The sequence below is a fragment of the Mustelus asterias genome, chromosome 1, assembly GCF_964213995.1.
Source record: "Mustelus asterias chromosome 1, sMusAst1.hap1.1, whole genome shotgun sequence".
Taxonomy (NCBI): domain Eukaryota; kingdom Metazoa; phylum Chordata; class Chondrichthyes; order Carcharhiniformes; family Triakidae; genus Mustelus; species Mustelus asterias.
Window position 1 is genome coordinate 77,251,033 of NC_135801.1, and position 19,073 is coordinate 77,270,105.

At 40.1% G+C, this 19,073-nt stretch overlaps 1 protein-coding gene across 1 annotated transcript in view; it reads left to right on the top strand.

Moving 5' to 3' along the window:
- The first annotated feature begins 3,806 nt into the window (after positions 1 to 3,806).
- Positions 3,807 to 19,073, top strand: part of fras1 (Fraser extracellular matrix complex subunit 1) — a 469,072-nt gene continuing 453,805 nt past the window's right edge. Inside the window, exons 1-2 of the mRNA XM_078235603.1 lie at positions 3,807 to 3,914; positions 17,256 to 17,287. Coding sequence (XP_078091729.1) covers positions 3,839 to 3,914; positions 17,256 to 17,287 — 108 coding nt within the window. The 5' untranslated portion in view covers positions 3,807 to 3,838. The remainder of the gene's footprint in view (positions 3,915 to 17,255; positions 17,288 to 19,073) is intronic.

Below are 19,073 nucleotides of genomic sequence, written 5' to 3' on the forward strand. Positions count from 1 at the left end.
GTGCCAAATGTAACGATATTCTAGACAGTTACATTAAGACAGAACCTGCATGGTTGTAGTTAAAGGAATTCATTCACTCGTGTGCTCTGCCTGAAGGCTGGTCCTTGGCTCTTTGTCTGCTGATGTTTAATTCTGAGCTCCTTTCTTAGCAGTTTTTGCCAGTGTTGGTTTGCCATTGCCATCCACTCTCAAGAACAGGATGAGGAAGCAGGCCTCAAGTCTATCTCAGCTAGAGCACTGAATGAACCCATGCAGTTTGCATTATTCTGAAACAAATGCTAGCCAACTGAGCTAATTAGCACCCTAGTTTAAGGATAGGGTTCCAGGAATCACTGGAGTGGGATTTAAAGATGGGTGGAATGGGCGAGGAGGTTCTGGTTGGGACCCTAACCGTTTTAGGTCCATGGGGTGCACGTGTCTTTTTTTTAAAGACAGGATTCCTGCTTGGAAGCGAAGGTGATTGTATTTGAAACCAATGGGCAACTCTCCTGGGAGTGGGTGCCTGCAACCCACCCATCCCCCAGCTATTGTTTACAATTTAACATTTCACCCCACACAGGTGAAATTCCTCCCCATGAAATGAAAAATGTATAATTCTTAGTGTGCATTACAGGTCAGCAAATAGTGGAGAATAAAAGTAAGAAGTCTCACTGCACCAGGTTGAAGTCCACCAGGTTTATTTGGAATCACAAGCTTTCGGAGCGCTGCTCTTTCCGCAGGCTCCTTCCTCAGCTAGGACTCACCTGGGGAAGGAACAGCACTCCGAAAGCTTGTGATTCCAGATAAACCTGTTGGACTTTAACCTGGTGTTGTGAGACTTTTCACTGTGCCTACCCCAGTCCAATGCCGCATCTCCATATCATGAATAAAAAGTAGTAGATTGTACAAAAACACATGTATCAGCACCATTTGGGTTACCTGAACAATAGTGGAAGACTCATTTTTGTTCAAGTATGTCCAAACTTCATGTGATTTAATCATCTTCTAGGCCCTTTCATGACTGACGAGTTTGATACAGGATCAGCATCAGAAAGGTGTCACTGTGTAATTTGTACTGACCACCTTGATGTTGTTTGCCCTGAGACAGTTCCTCATAGAAGATCTGCTTGGGGATTCTGTAATCGTTAATGAGGGAGACATGGCCTACATATCTAAATTGAATTTTCTGGAAGGTAGTCTTCATGCTGCTGAGTGCAGCAAGATGAAGGACCTTACTGTTGGTGAATTTGCCATGCCATTGAATTCCCACAATGATCCTCTGGTATTATTTAGGCCCATTCGTAAATTCTGGAGAAATGAATCAAATGACTGTTTATGCCACTTCACTGGCTTTTCCACCTTTTCTACTCTTCCACCATCGTTTGCTGGATAATAATAAGAATTACGGTGGAAATGCTGCCACATTAAAACTAAACTGATACTTACAGGAGACATAACAAAACTAAAACACTAAAGAAAATTGTGAGATTGTAGAAAGTGCGACATGGGTATGAAAGCTTAGAAGGGCTAAAGGTGAATATGTAAACATATTAGTAAATAGTAATTCACAAGAGCATTAAAAGTAAAATACGAATTAAAGGGTAGGAGGAATCTAGCTGTGGTCGATAAAGCTATGCCAAAGACATTAAATAAATGTCAGTTTCTACAAACAATGGCTGAGAAACGACTCCTGTATTGACAAATAGGCTCAATGTGAGGATTTCTCATTCTTCTGTATGTGTTCTTGCCATCATTGTCACTTGCTTGCCCCACACAGTTATGTTTGATCTGGGAATGAACAAAAGGGACACTAGATGTTAAAAACTAGAAGGTATATAATTCAACACTATGTGCAAAGTTGACTAAAATATAAAGCTAAAGGGAAAAAGCAAAATTTCACAAATAATGGTAATCTGAAATAAAACCTAAAAGGTTTATTTTAAAGAAATGGGTTTGTAATTATATGAATTGGGGACGAATTATGGGTTAGGGAAGCAACTATGAATTTAACAGATACTGAGCGAACAAATAATTTCCCAACTTTGCATCTTGAAGCCTCAGTGGACAAATGTACTCCATCTTGTGGCACAAAGTCCCAGATTTGACCCCCAGGCACTGTTAAGTTAGTTTATCACAACTGGGTTATTATCTCCTGATCTCAGAATCCCTGGACTATAGCAGAGAAAATTGACCAATTTCTGACTGTTATCTAGTAAACTTTGTTTGAAATGTAGATGATGTTAGATAATGCCCAAAACTACCTTGGGTCCCAAAAATCAATGCCTTTGTGCTGACCTCAATTCAACCCCGTGCTGACTGGAATCACACCTGAAGATTAGCCATATGGTGTCCACTGCACCTTCAGCACTTTTAGAAAAGTAAATAGTGACTGTAATGAGATTTCTTTTGTAGCTAACGTGCTGGAACGAAAGCTTGTGTTTGCAAACGAATGCAAAGTGTTTACTGGTGTTAATGGTAAGGAAAACATTTTTCCCCACACTGAAACTACACTCGAATCACACACAAGCGTCCGCACAGTTACACACGAGGGCGCCATCTGTTGTCACAAGAAAAAATACTTAGAGTAAAATTAAAAAAAACATTTTCTTACAGACACACATGGGGAAAACGCATCGTCTTTATAAAAAGACTGAAGACACAGTTTGCTTCCTTTCCGTAAATGCATTTGGGAAAATAAGCTAGAACCTTTACAAGGGCGAAAAATTGCGATGAATAAAATATCCGAGAAAAAAAAACTGAGATTTCTCACACATCACCACACTCTGTGAATTGTCTGAGGAGACTTGGTTCTTTTGACTGAATTACTGCAGCTGTTTGGGTGTAATGCTAGGAATAGTTGGGATTTGGATGAACTTTTTTGTTCCTGTTTTAAGAGAGGGAGGGACAGAGAGAGAGAGAGCTGCCCCGAAAGCTGGAGAGTAAATGGAAGGTGGGGGGGGGAGAGAGAGGATCGGGTTACATCCACGTGACTCGCTGGAATCCCGGCCTCTGCCCAATGTATCCCAGTTACCAAGTAGCAACTGCGAGTTTTGTCACAACTCCAGCACTTCTCCTCCCTCCCAAACTTCTTCTCAAGGATCGGGGGGGTTTTCTCTCACCTCCCTCCTCTTGCTCGGTCTGATCACCCCGCAGCCCCGGGAGGCTTTGGAAGACCGGACCAGCTGCATTCAAAGCAAAAAGAAATTACTCCCGCCCCCAGCTCGTGCAGAGACTCCTGCCGCCAGTTTATAGCCCAGGCACCGGCTGCTGCTGCTGCTGAGGCAAATACCATTTTTAAAAAATGTCCCCCCCTTCCCTTATCAAAACAAAGTTTCTGTGAGAAATACATCGTAGAGAAATTTCTGCTCGAGTGACTTGAGGGACGATTGTGTTCGGCGCGGAAAAAAATATTTTGTGTGGAGTTTTTTTAATTTACAGTTTTTTGGGGGGAGGGACGGGGTTGGTGTCGGATGGTGTCAAAGTGAAGTTCACACTGAGCAGAAAAAGGTAAATGTGAGCTGGTGCGGGAGAGAGGACATCAGCGCCGATTCTCCCTGCTCCCCAAACTCACCACTATCCTCAACTGCAGTTCAGTCCAACCCCCAACAGGATTCAGCGTGCTGGAAGCAGGACCCGCAGACACATGAAAATATTTGGCACAGCCACAATTTGCAAGTGCTCTCAGAGAAAAGTCATTGATTTATTTATACGCCCCCTCACCCCACCCCACCCCCCCACGCATTAACTTCAACCGCATCAAGGATCTGGGATATGTCTTTTGCAAGTGCCTGTCTACCGGCTTTCGCCTGAAACGAAAATAACAATCTTCCAGACGTTGTATTCATGCCGAATCACCATCATGAATGACTTGAGCCTTTGGGTTGTTGCTGCTGCTGTGTTGATCGGCTTTGTAACCTTGCCGCAGCAGAGTGAAGGTTAGTACATGTAATATTTATTGAGTATTGTACTTTACAGTGCTTTCCTTTCCACAACATTTATCGGATCAAGTCATCAATTTTACTACCCTTGCCACGCGCGTTTAGGTTTTAGTGAAGTCTCCAGTTCTTTGGTATCATGTTAATTTTAGTAACCTGCTTAATAATAACGAATAAAAATGCAAAGGACTTCGGAGAGTTATCCAAAACTGCGACTGAATTGAATACATTGAGAATCTGATTTGCTCTTTAAGATGGGTAAACACTGTAACTAGTTTCACGAATTTGTTACAATTTGGAGATATTGCAACTTATAAGAAATTCTATTGCATCTTCTTTTGATGTATCATGAATGGTCTGTAGACATGTTCCAGCAGCGTTTACTGTTCGGAAGCGAAAGTCACTACAAATTACTCCCATTCATTTATCAGAGGCAACGCTGTAATCGCCTAAGTTTCAGGGGCACTGCAGTGTGATATTACAGGCAGCATTGTCACTTAAGTAACACCCATCCTCCTTCTGTTTATTTTTTGATTTGCGTTTTGGCTGCTCTCCCCTTCCCAGTAAACCAAGTAACCGAATTGTGGACTTCTGAGTAGTTTGTTATTACCGTTCATTCACAAATCGGCCGTTGTCTTTGAACCCAGCTTAAAAGGGCAACATTTCTTATGGCTTCACACACACGCGCGCACACACAGGTTTACATCATATCTCCGGAATTAGGAATAATCAAGAATTAGGAATATTCAAATGCATACCCGATTTTACACTTTATTAAAAGCTTATTACTTCACTTCACAATATCTGGCATTAACTGGTGGGACCCACATTTGAGCGAGGACCTCCTTGCACTGTTTCTGTTAAAATGGTTAGCGATGAATAATGTGGGGGAGGTGCTACTTTGAAATCATTTGTAAAAAGGCAATTCAACAATATTGGGATGTCGCCGAAAACCTTCTTCACAAGAAACTTACCGTGCTTTTTGCGCGACCCGGGTCAGAAGGCTGATCTGACCTTACCTCTGAGAGCAACACGTATTTATAAATTCATAAATTTAGATTTGTTTTATATGGAAGGGTAGCTGTTCTGCAGATATTTCTACACCATTTGCTTGTCCCTCCTACGGGGTAGGTTAACCCCGGTGTCTTGAGAGAGGTGCTCGGTTCCACACTTGTGTGCGAGGCTGTGGTGCATGTGACAACTGCCCGCAGTACCACAAATACCTGCAAACCGCACCGTCAGGGACCATTCATATGTTTAGAAGAAGAGGTGATCAATATTTTCAAGAAGTTATATGATATGTAATGTTGATCAGTCAAAAGAGGAAAAGATACGATTAGATGTGGTGAGGGTGGGCATTGTCATATTAATTGTCTAGCTGTTTTGTTTTGGAAATTAATCCGGATGTGTTGATTCAGCACTTGATACATTGCTACGAAAACAATATTTCAAGGATTGTTTTGATTTATTCCCTCAATCCATTCCCCAACAAATACACACACTAAGTCTGTTATACTCCAGTTTTATTTGTCTGTTAGTTTATTTTGAATAGACATGAGTGGAAGTAGTTACTGTTAGATATAAACAAATTCCAGAGAAAGTTGATATTGTTTTCAGTGACCCTCTAGTCCAGCATTAGTAAGTGAGGATTGTGCATTGGAACGATACTTTTAAAAAACATGGTTTCATTTTATTTCAACAGGAGACTCAGCACTAACGTGTTAGCACAGCATTTTACTTTCCCATATCATTTTGTAACATTTTCTTTGGTGATCTGGGAATTAACAGAGACAGACTAAAAACAACTGCAGTGATTCTGAGACAGAGTCAGATACTGATGCCTGAGAGGAAAAGAAAACAAATTGAATTGTCTTTTTGAATTTGCAATTAACTTCCATCCTCTCTGGTGAGAAAATGTCACAATCCTGTATGTTACTCATGAATTCCCACTCACCCTGAAGAAGGAGCTTAAGGCTCCGAAAGCTTGTGGCTTTTGCTACCAAATAAACCTGTTGGACTTTAACCTGGTGTTGTTAAACTTCTTACTGTGTTTACCCCAGTCCAACGCCGGCATCTCCACATCATGTTACTCATGTGGCCATAGATAGTTGAAATAGGAGGTTTTTCTACCATGGGGATCATCACGCCTGAGCCCAATTCTAACATGCAGATGCACATATATGTACTTACACACAGAGAGACAGGGCACATACAGACACACACACTCTATTCTGTTTTAGGACCTTTTTTTTTACAGAAATCATTTGGAAAAAAGTTACTTCTTTCTTTGTAAAATAAAAGCATGGTCCCTTCAAACCAGTTTAAAAACACTGGTGCAATGGTTACTTGAGACCGATGATGAGCTAAATTGGATGTTTTTTAATAGACTGCAAACCATGAACTACTCGTTATCTAAGAAGCTGAAAAATATCCCATGTCCTTCATATTGGAAAATCCTTGATTCCATTTATGACTATGACTAAGGGACTTAAAATAGGGATTGTGAATACAGGTTGACAGACCAAAGGGCCTTTGAAGCAGAATGCTGCACAGGCAAGCGGGATTTTAAAGAGAATGTTGCAAGAGGCTTTGCTGAGACGTAAGGTCAGAGATACTAGAGGATCAGTTAGTTGTCAACCCATAAGTCAAGATGAGCCATTAATATGGGTAAAGGTGACAATTTTTTTCTATTGTATGATACAAAGATAAGTTATACCATTTGAATTGAGTCACTCTGATCATAACTGCATTTTCTTGAGCTGAATTTGAATTGTGCTATCTGGGTTTATGGAATTTCACAGGAAGCGTTCAGTCAGCTATATGAGGGAATATTTTTTCATTGGCATCTCGGTCTTTTTGTTTAAAATATTTCTGAAGTTATTTGAAGAAAAGTGAGAAAACAAATTTGAAATACTCTGCAGGGGTAACATTTGAATGGACAAAAATAAAATATAGGAACAGGAGTAGGCTATTAAGCTCCCTGACCCTGTTCTACCATTCAGCTAGATCCTGGTTGATTTGTATCTTGACTTTATTTACCCCCATTGCTCCATACCTATTAATAAGGATAGGCAACAACACCTCCTCCACGATCATACTCAACACTGGTGCCCCACAAAGCTGTGTTCTCAGCCTCCTATATACTCCTTATACACCTATGACTGTGTGGCCAAATTCCCCTCCAATTCGATTTTCAAGTTTGCTGACGACACCACCGTAGTGGGTCAGATCTCAAACAATGATGAGGCAGAGTACAGGAATGAGATAGGGAATCTGGTGAACTGGTGCAGCAACAATAACTTTTCCCTCAATGTCAACAAACAAAAGAGATTGTCATCGACTTCAGGAAGCGTAAAGGAGAACATGCCCCTGTCTACATCAACAGGGATGAAGTAGAAAGGGTCGAGAGCTTCAAGTTTTTAGGTGTCCAGATCACCAACAACCTGTTCTGGTCCTCCCCAAGCCGACACGATAGTTAAGAAAGCCCACCAATGCCTCTACTTTCTCAGAAGACTAAGGAAATTTGGCATGTCAGCTACGACTCTCATCAAATTCTACAGATGCACCATAGAAAGCATTCTTTCTGGTTGTATCGCAGCTTGGTATGGCTCCTGCTCTGCCCAGACTGCAGGGAACTACAAAAGGTCGTGAATGTAGCTCAATTCATCAGGCAAACCGGCCTCCCATCCATTGACTTTGTCTACATTTCCCTCTGCCTCGGCAAAGCAGCCATAGTTAAGGACCCCATGCACCCCGGACATTCTCTCTTCCACTTTCTTCCATCGGGAAAAAGATACAAAAGTTTGAGGTCACGTACCAACCGACTCAAGAGCAGCTTCTTCCCTGCTGGAGTCAGACTTTTGAACCTTGCATTAAGTTGATCTTTCTCTATACCCTAGCTATGACTGTAACACAACATTCTGCACTCTCTCGTTTCCTCATCTATGAATGGTATGTTTTGTCTGTACAGTGCGTGAGAAACAATACTTTTCACTGTATGTTAATACATGTGACAATAATAAATCAAATCAAATAAGCTCTGATATTCTGGTGAATCTGCACTGTTTTCTTTCCAAGGTCAAATATATTTCCCAAGGTTCAGCACCCAAACTGAATACAGTGCTCTGGATTGGGTCTCTTTGAGGCTCTGCAACTGAAGCATTACTTCTACATTTTTGAATTAAAACTACTTTGAGATAAAAGCCAACATTCCATTAGCCTTTTTTAAAATGAACTGTTTGTGTTAAAACTGTGCCTCCTGTGTACATGTGCATGCACATAAAAGTGAGATGTTCTGACAACACACCTGTTATATCTTTGTTTTATGTTCTAGAAATGCCAGAGATGAAGAGAATTTGAGGGGACGACCCAATGGGGAAAATTGTCTTCTTCTTATAATGCCACTTGTAGATTCAAATAAATAGCCATTGAATTTTGAAGGCAGCTAATTATCTCCAGCTGCTAGTTAGAAAAGGATAATGCTAATAGTTCATTCCGGTGAGACAAAGATTATAATTTCAAAAACCTATGAGACCAAGGGAAAAAAGAAAAAAGGCAGACATAGCAAAGACAGACAGTTTCTCTAATTAACAGAATTAAATTGAACACAATTAAAAAGACAAGTTGAACTGTGAAGGCAAACAATGTAATGTGTCTTTGAGGGAAATATAGGAAGGGTGAATGAGAGGCAACATTTGGTTTTGAAGGAAGAAATTAGGAATGGTGGAGCGGTGAAAGTGGAGGATTAAAAGTGAAATGAGTGACTGCGGGGCCAGAGGAAAAGAAGTAAAGATAGAGGAATTGGTGGATTGTTCAGAGAGGAAAAGGCATTGTACTGCTGGGAGTGAGGGATTGGCAGAAAGTGGAGAAGAAAATGAATGGGTAGGAGGTACAATGTGGAGGGATGGGAAAAAAATAATGGAAAGGGAACTGCTGAGGACTGCATCGTCAACACAACCCTCATCCAAAATGTAGCCCCTGTAGCAGTTCACTTCCCACTACACCATGCCTTATCACCAAACGATTTTCCAGTGAAAGGAAAAAAGAAGCAGAATAGTTAAGAAGCTAATGAGAAAGGCTAAACCAGGAGAGAATATACAAAGAAAACTTGCAGAATGAAGACGTAGATAAGAGGCTTCTTTTAAGTAGGCATTTTACAGCCTTCCAGACTCAATGTTGATTCCAACAGTTTCAGGTCATAACCACTTTTCTGTTTTTTTTTCGGAAAACAACTGCTGGTAATGGTTCTTCTACATGCAGGATTATCCAAGCTTTTCATGTGAGGGGCCAGATTACAATTTTCTTTCTCACTCCATTTGGAAAGATGAGGTTTGGCACAACATTAAATATGAATTTTTAAAATAATCAATATCAAAGCAATAATTTGATTAAAGTAATTAATAAAAATTATCATTAAAAAGTGCCAAGCAGCTGAGCTAACCTATAAAATCTTTTTTGTCTTTTCGCTTAGAAGCAAAGCTAGAGAGACAGACTAGGCCCCATGTCCAAGTCATGAGGGAAGGGGTGGAGACTGGGACTGAGCAAAGGATTTGGATTTAACTAACGCTAGCTTTGTGTCCACCTCTGCTGGTGCATACTCTGAGCTAGGCTCAGCAGAATTCATACAAAATGGGGGTTTGAAGCAACTTGCATTTCAGTCTGTGTTTTCCTTCTCTCCTGGTCTGCTTTGTGGATAGGATTTTGGGGAGGGAGGAGGAAGAGGGGAAAAGTGTGTGTGGCCACCTCACTTCCAGTCTCACAATCCTCACACTTACTTTACTCACCTCACCCTCTCACTTCCCACCCGGGCCTGCAACGTTTGAACATTTTACCTCTGTGGAGGAATTTAGGATGAGTGTGAAGGTAGCAAGAGGCTGTTCCTCACTCTATCATGTTGAGACTGCAGCTGCCTTGGGCGTGTGGGTGCTGTTGCTGCAACTCTGCCATTCCTCATGGCCTGAGCCCGCTCTACCATTTTGACCCCTGTGCTTCTTTAGGTGGCTGGGACTGCACAGGAGAGTGAGAGAGAAGATGACCAAAGGTGGAAAGAGAATGCACAATGGCACTCACCTTCATGCCTAGGAACCTATCAGCAGCAAACAAAGGAGAGAAGTGACTTCTGATTGGAGGAGCAACTCCCTGCATGATCTTTATTTTAGCTTATCTATATTTTGAACAGTGAGTCTGCGGGCTGAATAGAGAGGCATGATGGGCCGTATTGTAGCCCATGGGCCGTATTTTGGACAATCCTGTTCCACAGTCATTAGAGCTTCAGATCCATCTATTGTTTTCTTTTATTGTACCATTACCACCATCTTTTGCTTTGTACCATCCTGGGGTTGGTGGTGGTGCATTGGTATTGTCGCTGGACTAGTAATCCAGAGACCCAGGGTCATGCACTGGGGATCTGGGTTTGAATCCCACGATGGCAAATGGTGCAATTTGAATTCAGTAAAAATCTGGAATTAAAAAGTCTTAATGTTGACCATCAAACCATCTGGTTCACTAATGTCCTTTTGGGAAGAAAATCTGCCATCCTTACCTTGTCTGGCCTACATGTGACTCCAGATCCACTCAGTTCAAGGGAATTAAGGAAATAGATAATAAATGCTTAAAATCTGTTACATCTCTAACTTTTCCAGTTTTGATGAAAGGTGACGTGAAACCTTAACTCAGACCATGTCTTATCTGAGGCTTCTATCATTTTCTGTTGTTATGTCAAGTTTTCAGTATCTGCACGAGAGAGAGACCATACTTTCTAACTTAACAAGGAGTTTGACGATAAGAATATAATCATGTAGTGTAAATAACTGAGTAGAAATAAATAATGCAGGAACAATTTATAAACTGAACCTCCTACTCCTTCATTCACAAAATTTGCCGTTCATATTTTATCAGTCTCATTCATTTCTTCAATGACGAACTTTTCATCAAGTAACTATTTCCTACTACTCATAACCACTTTCTGCTTATGTCATCAAATTTTATTCCTTCTGTTAGTTATGCTGCCAGATTATTTTATAATTTTCTAAGTAAAAGCTGATGAGTCTTGCTCCACAGTTCTGACTAGTGGGTTGAAAAGTGGGAAAGGATCTTTTATAAAATACCAGCATGCAGATGCACTATACAATAATAAGTAATGGATTTGCTGAAAAATAATAGACTATTTTAACCAAGGTATTTGGATTCCTGTTGTGCACAGTGGCTTTCTTTCTTATGGGTTTGTTTCCTCTTTGTTATTTACGAAAAAGTGGACATAAATATAAAAGGGAACATTATTTAAAAACCTTACAAATTGGTGTTTTCTTCATGTCTGGAATGAGAAATTGAATGTAGGGTTCCGAACATTTAACATCTGAATAAGCTGAGATAAAATCTGAGTAACATTTCTTAAAGGAATTTTGTGGTTAATCTTTAATGACAGTACACAATACCTTTCATACCAGTACACCACCCAATTATTGTATCAATGCAAATTAAGATTAAAATATTCTAAATATATAGACATCCTGCTTTCAAATTAAGTTTGGAGTTTAGACAGCAATTACATCTGTCTGCATTCTGTTTTATTTTTTCCTGAATCATGTTGCTTACACATTACTGTTTTTCTTTTGCAAATACATAGTAGTGTATGCACACCTTGACAAATGGACCTCAAATCTATTTCTTGTAAGATGTATACCAACTTCCAAAGCATTTACTAATTTGGGTACATCAAATCCCTCTCTCATACCATATACATTTTGACATCTTACTATATAGAACACAATCTGGAAAACTAAACTTGGGAACCTACAGACCAATCAGCTTAATTTCAGCAGGAGGAAAGATACTGGAACCTGTCCTGAAAGAAGTAGCCAGAGATCATTTGAGGACAGAAAGTATAATAACATTTTGTCAGCATGGATTCCAAACGGCTAAGTCACACTTAGTAAACCTGATTGGTTTGAAGAGATAATGGGGAAAAAATAGACAAGGTTGGTGCAGCATAGATCAGCTATTTTTATTTTCAAACGGTCTTTGATAAGATAGGCTTATGAAAAGGTGAGAGCAAGTGGAGTTGGGGAAAAAAATATTTGCAAGAATGGCAAATTGACTGAAAAATAGAAAGCACAGAGTAGGTAGGGGTAAAAGGGTAGTTATTCAAATTGTTGGAAGTTGGAAAGCATTATTCTACAAGGGTTAGTACTGGGTCACTGTTATTCATAATCTAAATGATTGATTTTCACTGAGGAACAAGTATGGGAGATCAAAATTTGCAGATACCCAGGTAGAGCTAACACAGAGGAAGAATGCAACTTTTTATAAGAAGGCATTAGGAAACTTGCAGATTGCGGTGTTAAGTGGCAATTGTACATCAATATAGATGAATGTGATGTGTTTCACTTTGGGAAGAAAAGTAGAAACATTACTCACACCTTAGGGAAAAAAAACGAATGGCGTAACGAGCAAAGGAATCTAGAGATACCAGTGAACAAATTATTCAAAGTAGCATTGCAGGTCAATAAAACAACTAAAACTGCTAACAAAGCATTATGATTTATTCCTCAAGGGTATGGAATTCAAAAATAGCAAAGTTATGTTAAAAATGGGTAGGACACTGTTCAGGCATTTAAATTACTGTACCCAGATGTGGTTCCCATACTACGGGAAGGAAGAAACAGTGGAGCAAATACAAAAAAAATTCCGAGGATAGTACCAGAACTGAGAGATTTGAGCTATTGGGAAAGATTGAACAGTTTGTGTTTTCAACTTCAGGAAATAAAAGATTTAGTGGTGTCCTCATCAAGGTCTTTAAAATTATGAATGGGTTGGGTAGGATAGATGTGGTGAAAAAATTTCCAATTGTGGGAGAATTTAAAATTTTGGGTCATAAAAACAGGATAGTTACCAAAAACTCTCATTTGGGAAATGGGAAATTTTATGCAATGTTTAGAAATGGAACTTCCGACCAGGGAATTGATTGAGGCAAATAGCTTAGATACATTCAAAGGGGAACTGGATGGCTGTGTGAGGGAAAAAGAAATAGAAAGGTATGCTGCAAGGTTGAGATGCGGTGGATGGACTAAGAGGAGACTTGTGTGGAGCGTATACCTCAGCACCGACTAGTTGGTTTGAAATGTAGTCCTATGTCCCAGTTGTCCGTTCACCTCTCCTAAAGGCAGTGTCTCGTGCTAGGTACAGTTTAATGGGGGGAGGCCTTATCCAAGTTGTAGCTCATCATGCATAAGTTTAGACAATATATGTTGTGCTACTCATTATGGGGTTTCTGAATCCTCTTTCAACATTCCTAAGTTAGAGGGTCCAGAACAGTATTCTAATTGTGGCCTAACTAGAGCTAGTTCAGCATATTATGTTTGCCATTGTATTCACCACCTCTATTTTTGAAGATGTGTTGATCTTTTATTGCCAGCTTTACCCTTTCTACCTTAAAGCTCTGTTTCCTGCTGGGGCACGGTCTTAACCAAGTTGCCATTATTTGTACATATGCCAGAAGAATGTAAGAACATGAGAAATGGGAGCAGGTGCAGAGCATAGGGACCCTCAAGCCTGATCTGCCATTCAATACGACCATGGCTGAACTTCAGCCTCAACTCCATTTTCTTGCCTGCTCCCCATATCTCTTGATTCTCTGAGACTACAATCTTAAATATATTCAACAATGGAGTATCAACAACCCCCTTTGGAGTAGTAAATTCCAAAGATTCATAACGTTTTGAGTGAAAAACTTTCTCTTCATTTCAGTCTTAAATATCAACCCCATTCTTTATCCTGAGACTGTATGCCGATGTTCCAGATTCTAGATTCCCCAGTCAGGGAAAACAACCTGTCCATGTTTCCCCTGTCAAATCTCTTCAGAATCAATGAGAACAACTCTCATTCTTCTTAACTCTAGAAAGTATCTGCCCAATTTACTCAGTGTTTCATCATTGGACAATCCTCTCATCTGAGGAAGCAATGTAGTGAACCTTTGCTGTACTGTCCCCAAGGCAAGTGTAGCCTTCCTTAGATATGGAGACCAAAACTGTGCACAGTACGTCTAGTGTGGTCTCACCAAAGCCTTGTACAATTGTAACAAAAGTTCTTGATTGTTATACTTCAAACACGTTGCAATAAGACAAACAAATCATTTGCTTTCCTAATTGCTTGCTGCACTCCATGCTAAGTTTCTATAGGGGATGAATTTCAGCCTGCGTTCACCGTCAGATAGAACAGTGACACGGGCTGAAAATCTGGAGAGAGTTGGGAAACGCAATTCTCTCTGGAGAGATTGTGTTCCGTGATTTTTCCCAGCCCCTCACTAGTGACATTATGAGGTTCACACTCACAAAAGGCCAGAACCTCATATTAATGTATTTGCATCAGACCTCCTGCCATATTTTTCCCCCTCACCGTATTTTCAAACCTCACCAACGTGACACAATAGGTTCACCCAGACGTTAACCTGTCGAGGGGATCCTTCCGGAGCCACAAAGATGAGTATGGCTTCTGGAGGAGAGGGACATGCCTGGGCACTGTCTCCTGGCACTGCCAACCTATGCAAAAGGGCAGTGTCGGGGCAGATGTGAGTGGGCACTTTATGGAAATGGGGTGGGGAGGTATTGTATGTGTAGTGGGATGATGGGAGGGACTCGGCACTGAAGTGGGGGGAGGAAATGTAGTTGATGCTCGGGGGAGGGATGAGAGGGAGATGTCAGCAATGCATGGGAGTTTTTGATTTGATGTATTATTGTCACATACTTGAATACAATGAAAAGTATTGTTTCCTGTGTACTGTACAGGTAAAATGTACCGTTCATAAAGTACATAGGAGAAAAGAAAAAGGTGGAGGGGGGTGGAGAAGGAGATGTTGGCGATGACTATTTGGTGGGGGGAAGAGAGTTTATGTTTTGCTCTGATCGGGATGCCCTTTAAAAAGGGTGCCCTGATCTTTGTGAGCTGGCTTTACTGGCGTCTTTGATTTGATTTGATTTAATTTATTATTGTCACATGTATTAGTACACAGTGAAAAGTATTGTTTCTTGCACACTATACAGATAAAGCATATCGTACATAGGGAAGGAAATGAGTGAGTGCAGAATGAAGTGTTACAGTCATAGCTAGGGTGTAGAGAAAGATCAACTTAATGCGAGGTAGGACCATTCAAAAGTCTAATGGCAGCCGGGAAGAAGCTGTTTTTGAGTCGGTTGGTACATTTACTCAGTCTTTTGTATCTTTTTCCTGATGGAAGAAGGTGGAAGAGATATATACGGGGTGCATAGGGTCCTTGATTATGCGAACTGTTTTACCGACGCAGCGGGAAGTGTGGACAGTGTCATTGGATGGGAGGCTGGTTTGAATGATGGACTGGGTTTCGTTCACGACGCTTTGTAGTTTATTGCGGTCTTGGGTAGAGCAGGAGCCATACCAAGCTGTGATAGAACCAGAAAGAGTGCTTTCTATGGTGCATCTGTAGAAGTTGGTGAGAGTTGTAGCAGACATGCCAAATTTCCTTAGTCTGCTGAGAAAGTAGAAGTGTTGGTGGGCTTTCTTAACTATAGCATCTGCATGGAGGGTCCAGGACAAGTTGTTGGTGATCAGGACACCTAAAAACTTGAAGCCCTCGACCATTTCTACTTTGACCCCATTGATGTAGACAGGGCCATGTCCTCTACTACGCTTCCTGAAGTCAATGACTATCTCCTTTTTTTTGACATTGAGGGAGAGATTATTATCGCACCAGTTCACCAGATTCTCTACCTCTTTCTGTAAATTTACAGGTCTCGTCATTGTTTGAGATCTGACCACAATGGTGGTGTCATCAGCAAACCTGAAAATCGAGTTGGAGGGGAATTTGGCCACACAGTCAAGGGTGTAAGGGGCTGAGGACACAGCCTTGTGGGGCACCGGTGCTGAGGATGATCGTGGAGGAGGTGGTGTTACCTGAACGTACTGATTGTGGTGTATAAGGAAGTTAAGGATCCAGTTGCAGGGAGACGAGCTGAGCCCCAGGCCACGAAGTTTGGAGATGAGTTTTGTAGGAATAATGGTGTTGAAGGCTGAGTTGTAGTCAATAAATAGTCTGACATTGGTGTCTTTGTTATCTAGGTGTTCCAGGGTTGAGTGTAGGGCCAGGAAGATGGCATCTGTTATGGACGTTTTGTGGTGATAGGCACCGCTCCTCAAAAATGACTGTGAAACATACCCCCTGCTTTTTTTGACAGTGTCATGTGATCTTGAGAGAAAACCTGCCTGTTTCTGTGGAGAAAAACGTGCCAGTTTTCAGTCAGATCCTGACACCTTGCCATTTGTTTTGTAAGATTCCGCCTATATTCTTTGTGTGAGTTCAGCAAAGACTCTCTAAACATCAAAATTTACAGGTTGAATACTTTTTAAAAAATATTCTTCTTTTCTGTGCTTAGTACTGAAGTGAACACCCTTCCACTTTCCTACATTACACTCCATTTGCCACCTTGTTATCCACTTTCCTAACCTGTCTGTATCTCTTCACAGCTTGCATTCCCAGCTAATTCTGTATAATCAGTAAAGCTAGAAACGTTACTCTCGGTCTCTTTGTCAAAGTCATTAATACAGATTGTAAATAGCTGAGGCCTCAGTACTAATCCTTGCAACATTCCTAGTCACAATCTGTCAATTTGAAAATGTCCCGTTTATCCAATAATGTTTCTTTGCTCATATTAATTACCTTAATTTTCTCACTCATATTAGCCTCTTAGCTATCCTCTATTTTTGGGAAATAATTTGTACCTTTTATTGTGAAGATAGACACAAAATATTTGTTAAGTGTCCCTGCTATTTCCTCATTCAATATTATTTCTCCTATCTGTACATCTAAGGGGCCAATATTTACATTTGCTACTCTCTTCCTTTTTATATATTTGTAATTTATTCTGTTTTTATATTCTTGCCCTTTTACTCTCATTCTATTTTTTCCTATTTTTAACCAACTTTTTGGTGGTCCTTTGCTATTCTCGAAAACACCCCTGATCCTGCAAGATGATTAGGAGCAAGAAGCCTGACATTTTTCTCTCTCCTCCCTATCGTTGAGTTTTGAGGCTAATTGTAGTATGAGGAGAACTGTACCCAAGATTAGGTGCAGGGCAGGGATTGAATTTGTTTATGTAGCTTAGTGCATTCATCCAATGAATCATTTGGGAAGTAGGTACTCTTCTGTCTCTCTTACCAAGTAATATTTCCATAAAGTAAAGTAAACAATATGAGATGACTAAAATTGATAGTATATGTATTGCTGGAGGAAAATTGGAACTGAATTATTTTAACAGTTGTTATAGTTAAAACAATCCTTCATCAGTGAGCTGACTTCCTCTTTTCTTTCTCCAGGTGCGTGCATCCATCAGGGGTCACTCTTTGCGGTAGGTCAAAACTTTACTTTTTATGTTCATAGAATGGCATTTAATTGGCTGAAATTCTCCAACCTCGTCTGCAGCTGGGATTCTCCAGTTCCACTGCAGTGAATGGAGATTTGGCTGAGCGCCAAATTCTCTATTCTTGCTGGCAGCAGCAGCGAGGTGTGAGAGATCGGAAAATTCTGTCCATTATGTATGTGTGTGACAATCATGTTGATTATGTCTGGCAGAAATACTACATTTACTCTGTATGAGTTTTTTTGACAGAAGTGTTAAACACATTGCTGCCACCAGAACATGCTAGATTTCCATTCCAAAAATCTAAAAGGTCAAAAGCATAAGGAGGACCATATATCATTTATAAAGTAGTCCTATTAAAACAAATGACCAATACTATAAATAATATATGCATTAGCAATGAGAAACACTACAGCATCTTGCTTTCAAAGTAAAAATTAATCATGTGCCACTAATCTGTTGCAATTTCAATTATATCTTGCTGTATTTTTGTAAAGCATGGTACACTGCTGCTTTACTTTCCATGAGATTACAAATTGTGTTCAGGCTGTCACTGCTGTGAAGCGAGAAATGAAATGAACCACTGACTATTGCTGTTAAATTGGTTTGAAATTAGGCTGCGTTGTGTAAACATTTGGAAAGCAGAACAGGTTTTTATTTTATTTGAAATGAAGTTTTCCTCCACCCACCACTGTTTTCATACCCATTAAAGATTTTTCACTTTAAATTATGCATCCGAAGCTTTGTAGAATGCTCGAAGGAGTTTGCTTGAAGTAAACACTGCTGGTTCTGACTCATCTTTTAGATTGATATTGGCGAACTTCATTAGATGTGCTGTACTGATGCAATTCTTAAACAAGTGAAATTGTTTGGTCAATTTACACAGATCTTATATTAGTCAAGCAGCAAATTTTAAATCTTGTCAAAGAGAAAAATTATTTTATGCTGGTGACATCAATCAGAATTAGAGAAAGACTAATGTTCAAGTGTCCAACATAAAGCCTATCTGATAGGATGGCGCTTTTCAACTTATTGTGAATGACCAACAAGATGGAAACCATTGCTGAAGTCCTGGGACTATGCAATTGTTAAGGACTTTATCGATTTGAAAGATTACATTACACTATATAATGTAATGCAATACTTCAGTTGAAGCTGTATAAACAACCGAACTGCCTTCAGTGTGGATCTTTGATTTTGCACCATTCCAATTTACTAATGAGGTCAACTAATTCTTCTTGATTGAATTGTTTTGGACTCTTCCCCTCCAACAATTACCTCCTGGGTATTGGACTTGTGTGGAAAAGGAGGGTTATGATCCATGGGAGGTACAGAAAATAGTCATGAAACAGGCAGAGTACATAGGGTGCGATTTTCTGGTTGTGCCCGCTCCAAGACCGGTCTGAGGTCAATGGGATTTTAAATGGTCCGCCAAATTTTCCATCTTGCCCGTGATTATTCCGTGGCAGGTGGGACCAAAAAATACAAGAAAATTGAAAAATTACATACAAAACCAAAGAGAGAATGAGAAGTTATTAGCAGGAATTATAAAGGGGAATTCAAAACATCTTTTATCAATATATCAAAAAGGAGTATTTAAAGAAATGGTGCACCTAATAGGGATGAAAAAAGGCAGAGATATGAATTAAAAGACCATAAGTAATAAAACCAAGCACTGGGGTATTTTTCCCCCAGGAGGTAGGGAATTGAAGAGAAAAGAAATTATGCTAAACTTGTTTCAAACATTGGTCAGGCCACACCTGGAGTACTATGT